The sequence below is a fragment of the Triturus cristatus genome, chromosome 7, assembly GCF_964204655.1.
Source record: "Triturus cristatus chromosome 7, aTriCri1.1, whole genome shotgun sequence".
Classification (NCBI taxonomy): domain Eukaryota; kingdom Metazoa; phylum Chordata; class Amphibia; order Caudata; family Salamandridae; genus Triturus; species Triturus cristatus.
The window spans coordinates 658022935-658044687 of NC_140590.1; the positions used below are offsets into that span (position 1 = coordinate 658022935).

The window sequence follows — 21753 nt, forward strand, 5'->3', positions numbered from 1 at the left end:
TTAAATCAATACAATAAAATGTCCATATCCAAGGACAGCTTGGATATGGACATTTTATTGTATTGATTTGATATGGCTTACCTGTGAATATCTATTGGTGTTTTGCTCGGGAACAATATTTTGTTTATTGTTTACCCTCTGTGTCCTTTGGCCACAGAGTATCTTTTGGGACGTGGGTGACCGTTCCTTTTTGTTCCCAAGAGCATGTTTTGATAGAATTTGTTATTACGAAATATTGGTTCTGCACAAGGGGTAACCTAGCCACGCTTCTGAGTCTATCATCTGTTATTCAACAACGTCCAGCATGAAACCTTATTACGGTATTGGGGAGGAGGCAACACGGCTCATTTAATTAATATGAATGCAAATTATTTATCTGCGTTTACTGTATACACCTCTGCCATGTAATGTGAACTCTGATCTTCATGCCAACAAATTGAAAAAATGAAAAGTCTCACCACTTTCATGGACAACTTCCAGCTGTTCAACAGTGCCCAGTGAGAAAAGCTTGTAACCAGTTGCGGTTCCAACAGCCAAGGAGCTATTAAACAAAAACATACATTTGTTATAAAACGAGGTATATCATTATGCTGCAAAAGATTTTTACTAATTGAAGAAATGCATCTGTTTGCATTTTTAGGGTTCACCAATATTTGTGTGATCAAAGCGGCGTGTCACACACACACACACACACACACACATATATATATATATATATATATTACCTACTGGCAGTCGCCAGTAGGTAGTTATAGTTAGGACCTAGTTACTCTAGGAAAATGGCATCATTTTATTTGCAATAACTTTGGCACCGATTGATGAATCTTCGTGAAATTTTCAAAACAAATTCTTTGTTGAGATCAGCTCCTATGTGGAAAGTTTGGGGGTGATTCGTCAAGGGGGGGCCGAGAAAAAAGGGGGTCCCAAAACGTGTTTTCTCCATGTTAATTTCCATAGGAAACTTTAGACAAGGCTACCGGGTGAACGGAATTACCCCAAATTTGGCAGGGAGAAGGGTCTTGGTCTAGAAAGCACGCTTTTGTTTATTTGGTGTAAATTCGTTCAGTAGTTTTTGAGAAATATTGAAATTTACAGATATCGATATTTGGGAATTCTGCCATCTGATTGGCTGAGGCGTTACGAGCACGAGCTTGTTGCTGATTGGCTGCGAGCGGTTGCAACTAGGAAGTCTTGGCCGCCATTTTGTGATTCCGTTGAAGCGAGTAAGGTGAAAAAAGGGGAGAAAAAGTGGGAAATAGGAGGGTAGGAGCACTGTAACCACTGTGGGGTGTCTAGGGTGTGCTATAGAGGGGGTGCGAAGCGAAGTATTTACCCCTACTGGTGTGTAAGTGGTGGGCTACGGAAATTAAGTGAGGTATTAAGTAGAGTCTGATGCGGGTAAGGTGAGCTGGTGCGGGACTCCGGGATTAAAGCGTGAGCCCAAATTGTGTGTCTTATGCTGTGAAGTCATGTGCCGTGGCCGCTGCACTACAGTTGTGGAAGTAGTGTCCGGATGTGTTTATAACTACTAGGACGAACTACTGACCCGTACTGGTATGAAAGTCCTGGGGTACGGAATATATGTGAGGTACTGTCTAGAGTCTCATGTTGCTAAGCTGAGCTGCTGCCGGAGTCGGGGATTAAAGCGTGAGTCCAAACTGTGTGTCATATGCTGTGAAGTCATGTGCACTGACCGCTGTGCCACATCTGTGCAAGTAGTGTCAGCATGTAGTTATAGGTACTTGGATGAACTTTTGTTTAGAACATAGCTTGTGTATGGTGCTTAGGTGGTGTTGTATAGGGAGTGCGAAGATAAATCAATATGGTATTTGTAGAGCGCAAACTACTCACCCCTATGGGTGAGTAGAGCTGGGGATCAAAGCGAGAGGTCTGTGCTGCAAAGTGAGATGGTCTGGCCGCTGCACCACAGCAGTGTGGAGAATACATTGTGTTCATTAGTTGGAGCTACATATAAGTGCGGATGCACAGCTTCAAGTTATTCAGGAAAACTCGGTTTCCCTGATCTGTGAAGTGTACTCCATCACTTCTGTATATATCCGCCATATCAAAACGTATGTTGTTGTTGTTGTATATGGACCCCATTTTTTGGTCTCGGAGGTATGCAGAGACAGCTTTGTTGACTTTTTCCCGAGATTTTTTCAATCTGAGGACAAAATAGTTAGGACCATTTCCACTTCTGTCTCTGGCATATATTGGAATATACAAAGACAGTTTGAGGCAAAAGTAACATCAATTGTCCAAAGGTGTCCTTCATAAGCATTTCCAAACCTACCCCAGTCAATGTGCCTAAGTCGTTTCCACCACAGTGCACAATAATGAGGTCAGGGTGTTGGAGATGCAAACAGGTTTTAACCAGAGACAACAATTGGTGCCACTTCAATCCTCTCTGTCCAAACCATTTAATGTCCACATTTTGTAAACCTAGGCCTAAGTCAATACGTCTCTGTTCTGCATACCTCTTGCACCAGAAAACATAGCTATGTCCTACGATCCACACTAGCATTTTGAAGGTATGGCTGGAAGGTATGGAAGCTCATGCAGTTCCTTCGTAGAATAAGAGATATGTTTAAAGATGGGGAACTAGTCTCTTTTCGCATACAAAACGGTACCAGATTGAGAGATGAAAAGCATTGTTTTTTAAAAGTAGGGTGCACATTCGTTTTGTGGAAAAGTATGTTTGTGATTGGTTGAGAAAAAGCAGTTTGCACGTACATATTATAGGATAAAATTTGCTCAACTCAACCACAACTGCTACTTGCATTTGGAAGGCACTGTTCGAACTTAAAACAATCGTGAACTTTTAACCTGCACGTGCCGTTAAATGTTTGAGAAAATGTTGCAAAAATATATCGTTAGGTTTAAAAAAATTGATGAACTTTTAACCTCCACATGTTCTAGAAAGTTAGTTGATAGAATACGTTGCATTTCTGACTTCGATGTGTACTTAAATATTTAAAAAACTATTTATATGGAAAAGTAGAAAGACAGTAATAGAGAGAATTTTTTAAAGCTAAAAGAATCAAGGACCTATTGTAATTTGTTCTTGATTACCTACTGGTGATCGACAGTAGGTAGTTATCACTGTTAACGGACTGAAAGTGTGGTGTTGCTCAGAGTGGCATGGTGGTGATATGATATGGTGCTACCCTCGGGTATGAAACCGAGAGTCTAAACCGTGAGGTCATTGCTGTAAAGTGATGTGGTCTGGTGTTTGTAGCATACGTGTGCAAGTAGTGTTAGTAGGCGTTTATACCATACAGGGAGTGGGAAGCAAACTACTGACCGCTACTGTGTGTTGATAGTATACCGGAAGCGGGAAGCGAAGTAGTTGCGCCTACCGGTGTGAAGATTTGGGGATGGAACCGAGCTGATTGCTCTAAAGTGATGGGCTCTGGGCGGTGTAGGATACTAGCCGCTGTAGTATAAGTGTGTAAGTAGTGTTAGTATGCGTTTATAGTATATAGGGAGTGGGAAGCAAACTACTCATCCCTACTGGTGTGAAGACTCGGGGATTAAACCATGAGCCTAAATTGTGAGCTCATTGCTGTAAAGTGATATGCTCTGGGCGCTGTAGCATAGTTGTGGAAGAAGTGTTAGTTAGTACAATATAGGGAGTGGGAAGCGAAAGTCTTACCCCTACCGGTGTCAAGACTCGTGGATGAAACTATGAGCTCATTGCTGTAAAGTCATGTGCTCTGTGTAGTATTCCACTGTAAGTCATAGTAGAATGTTAGTATGTAATTCTACTAGAATCTAAGGGGCATATTATCAAGGAACGGTGTTAAAATTATCGCCGCTTTAGCTTCAGGAAACTGCCGCCAAAACGGCGATAATGGGCTTGATAATATGCCGTAGAGAAATCAAATAGAAGCCCATGTTAACACAAGAACATGGGCTTCTATTGGAATTCTCTACGGCATATTATCAAGCCCATTATCGCCGTTTTAGCGGCAGTTTCCTGCCGCTAAAGCGGCGATAATTTTAACGCCGTTCCTTGATAATATGGCCCTCAGTATGTAATGTTAGAATGTAGGGCTGACATGAGGGGAACCTTGCGGAGTTTATACACGGTGCTGGATTAGACGGTTGCTTTGCTGTCTGCTCCTGTTGGTGGTTGTTTCAGGTGTCTTGTTTTCTTGTAATAAATCTACTTATTGGATTCACTGCTGTCTGCCTCTTCACTACATAAATTTGGTGACGAGTGGGAGAAGGCAAAAAGAAGGCACCACTCAGCAATATTTCAAAATTGCTTGCGTTGTGCTGAAGACCCGTTTTGTTCGTGTAGCTGTTTCTACTCATGCCAGGGTCGTCGGCTCATTGAACTATGTCATCCGACTACTGGTAGGATTTATATTTTTAGATTTTGTGCTTCCTCTGCTTCTTCACTACATTCTGGTCGCTGTACTACACATGTGTAAGTAGTGTTAGTATGCGTTTATACTAACAAATGCATCATGGTAGTAGGGAGGGCGCAGCTCATACAATGGCCCGGGGTGTGCATTCGCTGGACATTTGTGTTTGCTATTAGAGGGTGGTGCATGGCTTCGACCCTGTAATAGCAAATTCTTTAATTGTTCAGGGGGGTTCGAGGCCAACTGAAGTCCGGGGATCGCCACACTCCGGGTCTTTATTTAAATATGCAGGGTGGGGCTCGGCAGTCCCTGAAGCCTCAGTGGTCCTAGGCAGTGCCTTATTTGTTCTGTAATCACACAGGCAGTACTTATGGTGTTATAAAGTGATACACTCATAGAACTCTTGCAGTTGTACAATTACCCAGGCTTCATTTGTCTAATAGTCAGATAGATTATGTTTTGGTAGGTGCACTCTAATATTCAATAATGTTGTCCTTAAAATTTTCTATAAACAGATGATTTTCACAATAAACAATAGACAAGTGTTGTCAGAAAAAGAAGACCTATACACTCAGTTATTTATTTGAAAAAATAAGTAACCTTTATTAAAACATAAATAAATAGAAATGTAACTTTATTAGAACAGTATAATAAAAAAAAACGTGGGTTGGACTCCAGTGGAAGCAGCGTAGGAAACCTGCAAGACAAAAATGAAACATAAGTATGTGTGCTATGTGGCAGAGGTAAAGAAAGGTAGTCCGAATGAAAGGACCATAGTGAGAATGGAAGGGGGGGGAGTGGGTGGAAGGGAGAAGGGGAGGGAGAGTCAAAAGAAGAGAGGGAGGAGGAGACAGAGCGTCGGCCTATTGCACCCAGCCCTTAGTGTTTACCCTCCGTCACCCGTTTGTCTAGGACGCTGGGGTCTGCGCGAAAGAGTGTGGTTCAGCAAGTCCTTAAAATTAAATACATGAGGCCAGAGATTATGGGCCATATTATGAAGGAAGGGCAATAACATTATCGCTGCTTTAGCGGCAGGAAACCGCTGCTAAAGCGGCGATAAGGGGTTGATAATATGCCCTTGTGAATTCCCTTAGAAGCCCAGGTTCTGGTGTGAACCTGGGCTTCTATGGGAATTTACAAGGGCATATTATCAACCCCTTATAGTCACTTTAGCGGCAGTTTCCTGTCGCTAAAGTGGTGATAATGTTATCGCTGTTTTTTGATAATATAGTCCTACATTATTAGCTACGGAAAAATCGCTTGCATGCACCTGTGCACCCAGGGTGCAGCACCACAACCCCTTCCCCCGCACTGTGCTCAATTGTAGGTCTAGCACACCGAGGCTTCACTGCTCACCTGCCACCACTGGTGTGTCCCATGACGTGTTGGTGCAAGCTCCTAGTCTGGGGTATGTTTGTCCGATAGACCATGTCTCCGGTCGGGGACGGTGTCTTGATACCACAATGGAAGGTGTCAGAATGCCAGGGCATCATTGCGGGGTCAGCTCCCCTCCGCCCTTCTTGTGGCAATCAATGAAATGTCTGAAAAGGGAGAAATAATTTAATGGTGGAAACGCCTGGAGGTAAATGAAGGTTTATTTCAAGCTTGATAGAAAATAGGAGTTGAGTGCATCCTTCGTTTTTGAAGTACGATCTACCAACTGTTAGTGGTAATCGTGGTTCAAAGAGGAGTTGGAGTGCACGAGAATACACAAGGTTAAATGATCATATGTTATGCCAACGTTCACATACAAAGTAACAGAGAGCATGCTAGAAGCATAATGTGCGCGTCTAATGCAGTGGCGGGAGCCTGTGTGCATGTACACTTAGTAAGGAGCTCACTACAGTGTCCTAAAAGACAACGCCACGTGTCTGTAGGCAGCGCTGCCCGCTGGCTCAGGCCTACAGTACGGTCCAGCAGGTCCTTAAAATTATACCGATGTGACTGAATGAGGTCAGAGATCACATCATTACGCACGGCAACATCGCTTTTTCGCACGTGCGCACTCAGGGTGATGCACCCCAACCTTCCCGCAGAAACGCCCTCAACAGGTGTCTGTAGGGCAGCGCTGCCCGTAGGTTTAGGCCTACCTTATGGTATAGCAGGTCTTTAAAATGAGACAGAGATGTGACTGAATGAGGTCAAAGATCACATCATAACACATGGCAATATCGCTTATTCGCATGTGTGCAGTCTGGCTGATGCATCCCATCCCTCCCGCAGCACCGCGCTGAAGAGGTGTCTGTAGGGCAGCACTGCCCGCTGGCTCAGGCCTACAGTACAGTACAGCAGGTCTTTCAAATGAGACAGAGATGTGACTGAATGAGGTCAAAGATCACATCATAACACATGGCAATATTGTTTGTTCGGACCTGCGCAGCTAGGCTGAAGCACCCCACCCCTCTCGCCGCAGCGCGCTCAATTGGAAGCCCTGTGCACCCAGGCCGCTCTGCTTAACTGCTGTCATTGTTGTGTGAGCCAACACTATGGGCAGCAGTGCTCACAATTCAGATGGAGTGTTGATTGCAGGAGAGTGTACGCCTCATGGATCCCTTTCGTAGACGACGGGCAGTAGGGCTCACAATTTAGAGCCCGTGTTGATTGCCAGAATGGAGTACACCTCATGGATCCATTTCTTTTTTTTATTGCGCATTGTGATATGCAACGTGGATACGGCAAATCATTTGAGGTAGTGTGGAAGAAGAGGGACGTGTGGCGTCGTGGTTATCCTATTTATACATACGCAAAGTGGGCTGGGCTTGCGTACGCCAGGCCAGCGTAGGGGTGTGAACAATTATTCAGGGGACTTGGGCGTTGTTCAGTTCCTGCCTGGCCAGGAAGTGTACTTATGTGTGTTTCTTTTGTAGTTTTGACCTCGCAGAGTGCGCAATTTAGATTAGTGTAGCATGTGTCGGGAGGGCGGAAACTATTGTTAATGAGATGGCACGTGATCTAGGATGTGCAGTCTGCCCGTGGCTGATGATGCTCCATTCAGCCAGTAATACCCAGGCCGAAAGGCAGCACAATAATGGCATCGTGTAACACATATTTGTTTTTTGATGGAACGTTTGAGATGCATGGCAATCACACGTGGAAGGTTAATGTACAGAGCATGAATATTGATCAAGATGATCGTTGTATGTTGTGTGTAGTATAAGATATGTGTATACAGGAAAACACTTTTCAAAAAAGCTTTCTAAGCAGAAGAGGTGTCTCTCATCAAACGCTGTAGAGAGAATGAGTAAAATGGGTGGGGTCGTACAACTGTTACAATGGGAAATGTTATGAACCAATTAAATGCTTTTTTTTAAGGTCACATGGCAATCGCGCACCGAGCGCGCAAGGAGGCCGCACCCGACGCGATTTTGACAAAATATATTTATCATAATATAAGTTTATTACAGTTAGAAATATATAAATGTTTAAAATAATTTAGATTTTCGCGTGCTCTTATATACTGTTTAAAGTTATTTAGATATACTTTTGAGACAAAAAAAAAGAAGGGCATGGCCTACCCAGCGCGATACTATACGTCTGTGACTTAGCACAGGGCCTGGCAGCGTGTACTCGTCAAATACGCAACGCGCAGCAGGCGCGACCCCATCCGTACATGACGTAACGCGTGGCTTGTTACTGCGTACCCGTCGGATTCCAAAGTAGTACCTGGGGTGACTTCATGCGTATATGATGTTACGCGAGACGCGGTGCCACAAACTCGTCGGATACGAAATGCGCATCATTTACGAGTTTAGCAATATGGCGGATAGGATTCGTGTGGTGATGGAGCTTGGTACGCTACCGGTATGGGAGTGCAGTTTTCTCCCCCCCCCAAAAAAACAACATATTTTTGGGGGAAGATATAAAACATTACATGATTTTTAAAGTTAAAAACAAGAAGTATAATAGAGTTCCAAAATATTTAAAAATATAATAGAAAAAATATAGGTTTTATAAACATTAAAATATGAATTTAACATTTTAAAAAACCTTCGAAATTCACTGAAAAAACCATAGGTTTTACAGACATTATAGTTAGGAATTAGCATTTAAAAAAGCCTTTGAAATTCAGTAAAAAAACATAGGTTTCAGGGACGTTATAGTTAGTTGAACATTTGACTCATATAAAACCAGAGAAATGTACCTGTTGCTAACTATAACTCGTGCGCCCGCAATGCACTGCTGATGATGTCACATATTACATCACTCATGACATGGTCAGTGACATCACTGATGACATCACTGATGACATCTCAAATGACATCACTGATAACATCACCCACGTGACAATCTGATGCACATACTGATGCTCTAATATAAACTTTGATACATCCATTCTAAAATGCTGACTACTATTTTTGAAACCATACACAGAAGAATGCCATATACTACATAGCACTCACTATTTCCTAGGTCTACACACACATCCAGTCACTTATACATGTAGTTACTCATCAATAGAGGACTATAATATGCACTCATACATCTATACATGCAGTCACACGCTACCACTCATCCATAGAGTTACTCACACGCCTAGTCAGTAATACAAAGAATGAATCACATACCCATTTAATCATGTATACAGTTATACACTCCAACTTCGTTATTTTTAGACATACCACATCACTTATTTATACAGATACTAACACATATTTACTGTCTTATACAATCACTAATAGAAGCAGACACTTATTTATACACCCACTCTTGAAATAACTTAGTCTCACGTATACTCATTTATATACTCCAACACTCACATATAGTGGCTTAAAACATATGTAGTTAGTCACAGATATACCACTGAGACATTTATTCACTCACCAACACACCCATAGACACACTAACTCACCCATACAGCCCTTTCCAGATGCACTTTTTAATCCATACAACCACTGAATCACCCACTCAGACATCTATGCACAGACTCATACACCCACCCACCCACACAGACACTCAGGGACCCATACAGATACTCAGACAACAAATCAATAACCTATATAGACACTCATGTAGGTATTCAGCAACCCATGCAGTTGCTTACACACCAATGGAGAGACTAATACAGACTTTTACACAGTTTAGTCAGTAGCCCATACATTCAGTAAGACATGTTCAATCACTCACTTATACAGTCAGTCACATACATACAAAATAATTCCTTTAGGCAATTGTAAATGCATTCATTCTTCAATACACCTTGGCATATATATATAAAACATATTTACATTTTATAGAAACACACATTCACTGGATGATGTCATGAGTGATGTCATTTCAGATGTCATCAGTGATGTCATCAGGGATGTCACTGACCATGTCATGAGTGATGTAATATGTGACATCATCAGCAGTGCATTGCGGGTGCACGAGTTATAGTTAGCTCAACTAACTATAACAGGCGAATTTCTCTAGTTTATATGAGTCAAATGTTCAACTAATTAGAACGTCCCTGAAACCTATGGTTTATTTACTGAATTTCAAAGGTTTTTTAAATGCTAATCCCAAACTATAACGTCTGTAGAAACCTATGGTTTTTTAAGTGAATATACATATATATATATACACACACACACACACATACACATTCACTGAAAACTCAAAAGTTTAAGTGCCTTACAGTTAGGTATGCTAATACAATATTAGCTTACCAAAAAAAAAAAAAATGAAACTATCTGAAAAAAACAAAGGTTAAAATTACCTTATAGTTAGGTATGCTAATAAGATCTTACTTTACATTTAAAAAAAAATCAGAAATTCACTGGAAAAAACAAAGGGTTAAGTGACATAATAGATAGGTGAAAATGAAAAGATCAGTTAAAACCAGGGCACAAGTCCTAAAAACATAAGTGGTGGGACTAACCAGGCCAGGCAGTATGCAAGTGAAATCATGACGCGTGCCATCACAGCACATGATGTCACCCGTGAAGAGATATCAAGCTGAGGGCCATTGTTTCCCCTCTCTGGCATTTACATTTAAAAGTGAGGTTCCATGACGCCCCCAGTCAGGATATTCAAACAAAAGGTGGCCTATTGGCCCCTTAACTTCAGCCCAGCTGGAGATGATAAAAAGCTCCCTCGCTGCCTGCACGTTGCTGCCAGGAATAGAAAGCAGAAAACATGCAGGAGCTGCTGAACGTGTCCTGGAGTCTGAAAATGACACTGCGACAAGTTCAACATATTTTTGTGGGACTCAACTTCTTGCCAGGGGGGACAGCGTCCACCCTGTGAAAAGAGTGGGTGGACACTGTGTACCTGCGTATACCCCTGACTTGTGCCCTGGTTAAAACCTAACATTATAAACTCAAAACACCAGTGATAGTCACTGAAAAAAACAAAGGTTAAAGTGATGTTTTAGTTAGTGTAGAGAAGAGGATTTTAGCTTACATAGAAAAAAAACTTGAGATTCACTTAAAAAAACAAAGGTTAAAGTGAAATTATTGTTAGCTGTTGAAATATGGTAAAAAAATAACATTTAAAAACCTAACACCTCTGACATTCACCAGTTAAAATTTACTGAGATAACTATAACTTGCGCCCCCATTATGCACTGCTTATGACTTCACTTATTACATCTCTCATGACATGTTAAATTATATCCTAAATTACATCACTGGTGACAGCACTGATAACATCATAGTCAAATACAGCGTAGAGTTACTGAGTGTACACATGTGGGTAGATAGCATGTACATAGCGTAAGCCCTGATGACAAGTGCAATTGTGCAGTTTAAAAGTTAAATTGTGCACCGTTAAAAAATTAATAAAGTTCGGGGTGGAAGAATAGCTCTAGGTTAAACAAGCTGAAGGCTGAGTGCACCTTATATGGGCTGCACAGGTATGCTTCAAAGTAGGTTGCGCCAAAGCCTGTTCTAAAAAAGCTGTGAGAAAAGCCAAAGCTGTTGTTGACAATACATTGACCACCAGTGGATATCTAGGCACATGCCCGTGTTAAATAGTTGTAATAAAGTGGTATAGACAAACTGTGCATGTTTATTTCCAGAACTTCACTTAATATTTTAAGGCATTCCAGACTATTGAATAATAGAGAATGTATGGGTGTCCACTTAAAGATAATTTAACTGATACTGGTGTTGTAAGCATGCCTGTAAGGCTATATGCCATAATGTCTGTCTTAGGAATGTGTCTAGTGTATTTTTCTAAACTGCGGCGCATTGTCCATAGGGCCTGACAGAATGTGCCTTTACAGTGGAAAATGTATACTTGTCAACCTTTTGACTTACAATTGTGGGTCTTGTGAAGCCTCAAACAGGGTAATCCAATCAAGGTGAATAGAAAATTGTCTAAAGGTGAAGAGTTAAAAAGAAGGGTGAAGGAAGGGAGTTGACTCAGCGCTCAACTGGCATTTTAACACAATATATCAAGATTGAGAGAAAGAAGGGTGGTGCACACAAGAGAGGAATGTTCACCCTACATTCACAATTTGGAGCTCAAAGGGGTTCCAGTACATATTTTAAAACAATTGGAACACAACTTGTAATGAATATTCAATATAAAGCAATAATGCAATATTCAATTGTTTTGTCCCTTTAATTCTTGGACTCCATAGGTCATTTATTCAAGATTAGGTCTTCAAAGTAGTCAAGGTAGCCAACATGTGCTTCGGCGAGAATATCTACTTCATTAGGGCTACAAATAACAGAAAACAATTGGATTTTTTTGCATTTATGCAGTTCATTATACAAACAGTATCAAGGCACACGTTATTGCCACCACCAGTGACTTAGTGTACCAAGATCTTTGGCATTTTTGTTCACTCATTGTCATTATTTACGAGTTTAGCAATATGGCGGATAGGATTCGTGTGGTGATGGAGCTTGGTACGCTACCGGTATGGGAGTGCAGTTTTCTCCCCGGAGCATGTAACCCCTTACCTTGTTATCTCAAACAAGCCTAATCAACGGCATAGACATGCTGTTAGCTAGGAGACATATCACAGGTCCATCTATATATAAAGGGTTTCTGTCAATAAACCGTTAAATCCCAATCTAAATCAAATTGTATAATTTCAATCCATATGTATGTGGTCTTACCCTACATGCTCCTGCATGCCTTTCACCTGCATTTGGGTTCCAATGTGCGACTACCCTGATCCTGTGACCTTTATCTAATATGATTATTATGTGTGGAATCTTTCTATACAAACACAGTGAGTCCGTAAACTCTAGGGTAATACGAACAATGGACATTAATGTAATGTGAAATGTCTTTCTTCCTCACGTGCCTGCCCACAATGAGTGAACAAAAATGCCAAAGATCTTGGTACATACACTAAGTCACTGGTGCGGGCAATAATGTGTGCCTTGATACGGTCTGTAAAATAAACTGCAAAAATGCAAATAAATACAATTTTCTGTTATTTGTAGCCCTAATGAAGTCGATATTTGCGACAAAACACATTTTGGCTATCTTGACTAATTGAAGAACTAATCTCGAATAAATGATCTATGGAGTCCAAGAATTGAAGGAACATATCAACTGAGGATCGCATTATCATTTTAAATCAAATATTCATTACAAATTGTGGGCCAACTGGGAATTTGAAAACAGATGTGAAGAGTGTTGAATTACTTGAAGTCCCCAAATCTATAGGATGGTGCCACAATGACTGATGTATTCAGTAATGTCACCAATTATGTCATTTGAGATGTCATCAGTGATGTAATATGTGAGATCACAAATGGTGCATGGCAGGGGCGAAATTATAGTTAGCTCAGTAACACAACCAGTGAATTTCATATGTTTTGGGATTTTAAATATTACTTTTTATCTTATTTCGACACTGAAACATCACTTTAAACTTTGATTTCATACACACACACACATACACACACGTCTGTAAATTTCCCCAACAATAAAGTTTTCCAAAAACCATGACAAGACAAAACAAGCATTGGCAAAGCCAAAAGGCTGGCAGCCAAAGACAGACCTATTGACTTCGCCTCTGCTTATTAAAATGAGATCCTTTATTTCTCATTCTGTCAATTCCTCCACACTCACACTTTTGATTCTCACTACAACCCAACTCGTTCTCTTTCTTGTTTTTTCATTAACTTTAAAACCTAAGAGCTGCTAATTACATACTTACTTTCTAATGCTGGATTTTCAATACTGCAAGTATTCAACAGTTTTTTTTGTCTCATCAGTCATTTCTGTTTTCATACCTTCAATAGGTTTCGTGCAACTATGTTCACGACCATGAGTAAGACCGCAATAGAAATGCAGCAAAGAAACAGCGGGTCCATCTCTATCCAGCCGCATTAAACGCTGTCATGCTCCCGTGATTCAGTACACGGGGTGGCTGGATTATGATCTGCCAGCCCGCAGACTAACTGAAAAGATACTTTAGCGCACGAATGCATCCACCACACATCCCAAGGCCAAGCGTTCGGACGACTCTGGCGCAACTCCCTCAGCCTGTCCTCCGAGTGGAGTGCTATTCAGGTGCGTGACCGTGGGGGTTAATATTGGTTAATATTAACAATTATTTTAATTACTGGTGACCACAGGACGCAGGCTCGGTAATTGCGCAGAAGAATGCGGCTACCACCTATTGTTTATCCTGAAGACACGCGCCAAGGGCTGAGGCACGAGGATGACGGTGGAGGCTGCAAGCCAAGGGAATGGCAAACAAGCCCTTTCAGCGCGTCACACGCTGGCAAGCGGCCATCTTTAGCAACAGGAAAGACAAAGAATGGGGAGCAGCACGTAGGGAGATTTATAGAATGACGCCGGAGACAGCTAAGCACTGTTTGTACACAAGCAAAGTCATAACAGGATGTACGTATACGTATTCATTTCATTGTCACTCCTTCTGCCCTCAGGAATGAAGTCCGCATTAATCCTTAAAGTCCGCACAGAGACCATCTGACACTCCGGCAGGAGAGCAACTTTATTTCACCCAAACGCTTTACACACAATTGTTGCCGAAAAGCCGGGGTTTGCTAAGTAAATACCATAGAACCTCAAAGTGAACAAGCATTAGCATAGCTTTTGGGACCTTATACATTTTTAGTCATGCTTTACATTATCGTGGGTAGAAGCTTTAACACATTTATTAGGCATTTTATAGAACTGTATGGGGAGGTACTTATTTAAAGTGTTATTTTGTACAACTAAACTGCAGGGTACATATGTACAATACTAATAATAGGGTATGAAATTAAACTGGCAGTGAATTGAACTCAAGTATTGGGATGGTATGAACATAGGGTAACAGCAGCTTTATAACATGTTTAAGAACTACGTTTTTCTGTATACATTATTATAAATATGTGAATATATTATGTGAGCAGAATGTGTTTTCAAAATAAATTGCTTAGTAAAAACATATTTTTTCACTACTAAAACAAATTGATGCACTTTAAGCAACAACTAAACTTAAGGTTTGGTAACCTGCTTTACTTCCTTGTGTTATGCGTGGTGCTGCTACAAAATAATACTGTTTGATACTGAGGTGGTGGTGTTTTTGTGGAAGGTGGTGCTTGATGGTGCTGAGTGATAGTGATGTGGTGCATAGCGATATTAAGGTGATGCTGTGTAATGCTGAGGTGGTGCTTAGTGATGTTGAGGTGTTTTTGAGCGATGCTGAGGTGGTGTTTAGTGATGCTGGGGTGTGCTGACTGATGCTGGGTGGTGCTGAGAGATGCTTTGTTGATATTTAGGCGATGCTGCACTGGTAATGTGTTGTTATTTGCAATTGAGGTGATGCTGTGCTGATGCTGTGGTGGGGCTGGGCTGGTGCTGAGTTGGTGCTGCACTGATGCGGAGGTAATGTTGTTGTGAGTGGGCGGTGTTAAGTGATGCTACGGTATTACTGTGCTGGTGTTTAGGTGGTGCTGAGTTATGCTGTGGTGGCACTGTGCGACGCTGTGCTTGTGCTGTTCTGATGCTAAGGTGATGGTGCTGCACAGATGCTGAGGTAGTGTGGTGGTGCTGCAGTGGTGCAGAGGTGGTGTTGAGGTATTGTACTGTTGCGGAGGTGTTTTGCGCTGGTGGTGATGTGTGAGGTCGTGCAGCACTTGGTCTGAGTGATGCTGAGGAGGTGTTGTGCTTCTGTTGGTGTTGGTGGAGGGGGAAAGGAAAGGCAGCTGGAGACGTTGAGTGAGCCGACCAGAAACTAAAGAATAAATAAAGGTGCTTCACCATGCTGTTGGAAAAAATTGCATAACTGCTGGCATCTGCATGAACAGATTATAAAAAGTGCTATGTAAATATAAATTTTTATTTTAACTACTGATTTCCAGACATAGGCTGCGGACCCCGCCTTGGCTGAAAGGACAATGTTGCTTTTAGGCTACCCTTCTAGTTGAATGTGTTTGAAATGCATTAACACTCTGCTTCTGAAAGACGACCAACTCTAGCCACCAACAAGTCTGGAGTGGTGTGGAACATTCCAATAGTTAGTAGGTGTGTTTGAATGGGAGTCTGCAGTGGCACAATAAAGAGAAATGTCGCCTCCTTGTAAAGAACGCTATCATAGGTAGGAGATGTAAATGTGGCTTTGATCAACTTGTACATATGGGTGCTGTATAACCAACAGGCTGGCAAGTTGTTTACTGAGATAAGAATGATGTACGAAAGTTTCCATTCCGTTTGCGCTGTAACAGTTTTATTTGTGAAAAGTTTAACAAAATACTCTACCCAACACTGCTTCCATTTTAGACCCACTGTTCAAACCTCCATGCTAACATTTAAACAGAGTCCCTCAGCCAGTTATGGTAAAATAGCTCATATGAGCACCTTGTATTCCTTGGCAACCAGTTCCCAATTAAAACATAGACACAGTGAAAGACAAACAGACGCTGAGGAGGGACACGGCACAAGACAGATAAAGAAAGACATAGAAATTATAAGACACTGGTGTACATTAGTGTACAAATTGGTGGTGCAACGGCAAAATAAAATATTGTGTGTTGAAGTGCTCCATTACATTATTGGATTGTGGCTGTTCTTGACCTACTCATCCGTATGTATTTTGTTGTGAGAGTTTATTTATATTTTAAACAGAGTGTGTTGGCAAATTGTTTTACTATTTTTTTACGTGCTCTTGGATTTCAACGTTTAAATTATGTATTGTGTACTTTATTATTTTTTTAAACGGTATCAGTGGCACAGACATTATTGCAGGCGCACCACTTTCAGAGAAGTAGAGTGGTCACCACATAGCTACGAGGCCATAAACTGGCCTTTTATGGCCAAGCAATGGGAAAGGAGGCAGGGAGCAGGACGTGGTGGGTCATGCGGGGGACGTCGTGCAGGGAAGTGGTGTCAAAAGCATTGGTTAGTTGAAAACAGCAACTACGGAAGGGGTAGGGGGTTCATAAAGACGACTGCAGAGGCACTTGTTGCTACGTGTCCCTGTGTAATGTAAGTGGTGCTCATGCAAAGCACTTCAGTCCCTTTTTGCAGATTAATATAGCGCGAACTCGACCAGACCAGAAGGTATTGGAGCGCTTTACATGAGCACCAGTTACGTTACACAAGGACACATTCGTTAGTTGTTAGGTACGGTTAGATTTCGAAATTTGCCCACAATCACAGAAAGCTGAGCCGAGTAAACGCTGAGGCTCAAACCTGGTTCCCCAGCTCCATAGTATTGACATTGGCACCCCTCAGTCCCCCCTCCAACAAAATACATTACCCAATAATAGGAAGCTGGTTTGCAAGTGAAGAGACAGCAAATGGTTTTTGGTAAAAGAGGGTACTAAGAGTTAGATCATGCTTATATTTGTTTGCTTTGCCGTTCATTTTTACTTCCTATGTCTTTCTGTTTACAGAATATTGCATAACAGCTGGCAGGCAGGCAGACAGAAAGACATAGGAAGGAAAAACTAACAAGTTTCGCTTTTCTGTCAAAGGGCGGGGTCACAGAGCTGGCAACTACGGAAAGGGTGGGGGGTTAATAAAGACGGCTGCAGATGCACTGTTGCTACGTGTCCCTGTGTAATGTAAGTGGTGCTCTTGCAAAGCACTTCAGTCCCTTCGTGCCGAGTTTTTATTTTATTTTTGCAGATTAATATAGCGTAAACTCAACCTGGAGGTATTGGAGCGCTTTACATAAGCACCAGTTACGTTACACACGGACACATTCATTAGTTGTTAGGTACGGTGAGATTTAAATATTTGCCCACAATCTCTGAAAGCTGAGCCAAGTAGACGCCAAGGTTCAAACCTGGTTCCGCAGCTCCAAAGTAGGCAGCGCTAACCCATAGGCCACAACCTCTCCCCAGCTAGTGCTACGTGAATGCGCGATAAACGGAAATAAATAAAGAGCAGTGCGGAGCTGGCTCCTTGTTTTGGGGTAGGCTAGGCACGACCCAAAAACTAACAGATGGATTTGAAAAAATACAAGTAATGGGACTGCTCTGAGGGGAGTTCCTCTTTCATGCCAAGTTTGGTGTGCATCCAGTCAAAACGTTTTTTGCTGTATCAGAGGCCAAACTTTGCATCTGGGAGTTAAACAGGGTACTAAGAGTTATGTCATGCTTATATGTGTTTGCTTTTCCTTTCGTTTTTCCTTCCTATGTCTTTCTGTTTACAGAATATTGCGTAACAGCTGGCAGAGAGACAGAAAGACATAGGAAGGGAAAGAAAAAAAACGAACAAGTTTTGCTTTCCTGTCAAAGGGCGGGGGCCCAGAGCTGGAAACAGGGCACCTGAGAGGGAGGGCGAGGGTGTGACAGGCAGGGGAGAGAGAGTAAAGAAATGTAAACAAGCGCACGCGGCCACGCTAATGCCAAGCTAAGTAGAAACAGATGGCCCCTGCGTGCCGCTGCTCGCTCCCGCAAGGTGGATGCTGCCACAAGCACGAGTGTTAGGAAAGTGCAGACCGATTCCAAAAGGTCATCTCCTAGAGCAGCGCATGGGGGCTGCGCTAGGCTTGACCTAAAAATGTAAGCAACCTACTGCTAGAAAGTGAATAGACGAGCAGTGCTTTAAATGGATTATATATAACAGGGCCCAAGGTGGATTCTACACACTACTTGTATGTGTTAGTGCAGTGCAAGTTACAATGTGCTTTTTCCCTATTGAGAAAATGCACAGCCAACGTCCAAATTTCTCAGCAGGGTGACAGGTAGATAACGGCTGAGCAGTAAGGCACAACCTTTGACCCCATGTGACATCAATTGTACTGACCGCATTGAATGTGGAATGTGTTATTGGCACCACGCGGGAAGCCATAGGCCAGACAGAACAAGAGTTGCAAATCAAATAGGTCTCGCATTAGCTGCCAGCCTTTTGGCTTCTTCGATGTACGTTTTGTTTTGTCATTGCTTTTGTAAAACTTTATTGTTGGGAGAGCTGCTGTGAACTTGTCACTATAAAAAAATAAAACAAACGTACAAACTCAAAATTGACTGGAAAAAATATTTTGGGATTTCAAAAAGAACACATTGCTATAGGAGGTCCTGAGACTGGAGGAACTACTTTGATTGCAGAGGTACTCGTTATGAGAGAGAAGAATGCCACCACTCACAGCGAAGTAAGCCAAACAGGTAGACTAACACATTGCCCCATTATGTTTGCTTTCCTGGGTGGAAGAAAAATATGAATGACAATAACAGACCAATGAATGAAGAGTAATATATATTACACAGTGGTGGGCAACATGGTGTAGCTATAGTTAGATCAGAGTTTCTATAGAAGGAGAGTTTTTGTTTGCTAATAACCCTAGTGCAGTTTGACGAATCTTCACAAAACTTTCTAAAAAACAGAAAGGTTCATCCACCCCAGTGCCTTCCTCTGAAGTCTCGCGGTGATCCATCGGGGGGCCCAAGAAAGATGAGGGTCTCAAAATTAATTTTCTTCATGCACTCTCTCATAGGAATTTTTAGAAATGTTTTAGAAAAAACAGCTGAACAACATTGCATCAAATTTGGCAGAAAGCAATATCTTTACTCAGAAAGCATGTTTTTTGTGAGTTGGTGTAAATCTGGTCAACCTTTTATTTTTATATTTTTTTTAACAAAATGCCAAAAATTAGTTATATCGCAACACTTGGTCCCAACGGAGTACCACAGTACTCCAGCGGTACAGCAAATTAAAAAAAATAGAGCATTCCGATTGGCTGAGAAAGCTCCCTTCCCCTAATCGGTTGCTTCTGTACCACGGAACTGGTACCGATCCCATGGTACCGAGCAATCTGACTGGCTGGCTGCAACATCAACAGAAATATTGCGGCCGCTATTACAAAACATGGGGACTCAGTACAAAAAATCTTTAAAACTATGTGTAATGATGTCATTTAACATGTCACAAGGGACGTTGTAATATGTGAGGTCATATCACTTGATAGGGGAGCAGGCTATAGTTAGCTCAGTAAACTATAACTTGACAACTTTTTTTGTTTTAAAGCTATAGTTTTTGTATTATTACAAAGCCTAAGTATAACATCACTTTAACCTTTTTTATCAGTGAAGTTAGCTCTTATTACCATACTTAACTAAAAAAAAAACTTTAACCTCTGGTGGGCAAGTCCATCTTTCAGCAGTTAAGCCTTAGTTTTTTTTTTTAGATAAAGTTCATCCTGGTAGGCGAGTTGAAATGCACGCTGTGAAAGTTTATGCATGGCATAATAATGCTACAAAGGTAACACAAGGCCAGCGTGATTGAGCACAAGATGTTAAGTTCACATTAAGGAGACATCCTACCCACTTTTGTTGCCTCAGACTGAAGGTGTTGGGCGGACTGAAATATTTTTAAATATCCAACAATAAACAGCTTTTGGAGGTCAGCATGCATAGGAGGCAGCCATGAGCATCGAGTCCTTCTTTCCTTTCCTGCGGGGTGGAGGTTTTTGGGAAAAGGGAGCATAAATCCATTGTCCCCTAAACATGGCATTACTGAGACAAAGCCTTTGGGGTGTAATTCTGCAGTTCCTAAACACATGCCACACAAGACTGTCATTTTAATGCTGATATTAAAAACGTAATAAGACTAAATTAAAACTTCGAGTAAGGTTTAGTTTGTAAAAACAGGGTTAGGCAAATTGTTGTTGGACGAAGTCAAAGAATTTCATGAAGACATTAAAAATTTCACAACTTACCATGAGGGTGGCACTGTTTCACTTCACCTACCCCGGTTTCCTGCAGCTGCATTTCTCGCTCAGTACTTTTGGGACAGTGGACCACACAAAAATGTAAATTAACTGGAAATAATGTTCTACTAGTCTTACAAAAATATCAACCTTAATCCTTGCCATTGGTGATAAAAGCATTTATTTTACAGAATCAGCCAATTCTATCTTGGCTTTGCTAACTTTTATATGTGGGATAAGGTAACCCCTGCCAGATGTTATAAGGAAATTGCAAGTCACCAAGGAGTCCTATGACCATATAGAGAAACGAGGCTAGAGGCCCAGTTGCATTAAAAGGTCATGGAACTCTGAGGTGACTTGCAATATCCGTATCATGTTCAGCAGGGGGTACTTTATTTCTTATATTGCATTGTCACACCATCACCTTTCCCACAAACCACTTAAATCTTGGTGTGTAACTCTTTTATATGAAAGAGAGAGCACATCTGGAAACATGAAGAATAAAAGTAGAATCTAGTGCAAAATTAAACCCATCAAATGAGCGTTTAGATATTTGTTGCAAAAAAGCTATTAGAATCAGTTTATTACACATCAGTATTTTTTATTTTTTTTAAAGACGATGGCGAAACCTAACTTTTTTATAATTACCGGAGGAGTTTCAAACATAAACATGTTGACATAGGTTTCTCCTTTCTGGTTGTCACAGTACAGCTATAAAAACAGACCACAAAAAAGAAATGCAGCGTTTCGTTTTTGTTCTTTAAATAGCTGCTTTAATTATGCTCCATGATCTGATCTGCCTTTCCCTTTGACTGCTGGTTTTGGCAGCAGGCACAGTGACCTTAAAACTCAACTGTAATAAGTTATTACAGTTGAGTGGCTAACGCCTTTCCTTATTATAGGTGACTTGGTGCATCACAAGTCGCTGATTATGAACAAATTAGAGACCGGTTTTTTATTCAGGGATTGCAGAATCCCATATATTATAGTCACTTTATTTTCAATGCCATGCATTTTCCCTTTCATCCTGTATGACACAGAGCTCAGAACTGTCAAAGAGTTCAAAGTGTGCCCTGCAAACCAGGACAGTAGGTCGTTTGCTTTGGCTTTCTCGGGTGGCTTGATAGAAAAGTGATGGCCTAATATGAAGTAGCTGGGGTGAAAGTGGAGACCAGATGCTACACAGTACAATTACAGTTCCAATAATAGAATATCAAGCCAATGTTATTACATCACTTTCATAACACCTGTATTATGTGTACAGCAGAAACTAGAATACCATAAGAGAAATCACACAGTACATTGAAGCAAAAACATATCTGC

The 21753-nt window shown here is 41.4% G+C and overlaps 1 protein-coding gene across 1 annotated transcript in view; it reads right to left on the reverse strand.

Moving 5' to 3' along the window:
- WIPI1 (WD repeat domain, phosphoinositide interacting 1) overlaps window positions 1–21753 on the reverse strand; it is a 219374-nt gene that overhangs the window by 152915 nt on the left and 44706 nt on the right. Inside the window, exon 2 of the mRNA XM_085617301.1 lies at window positions 459–541. Coding sequence (XP_085473427.1) covers window positions 459–541 — 83 coding nt within the window. The remainder of the gene's footprint in view (window positions 1–458; window positions 542–21753) is intronic.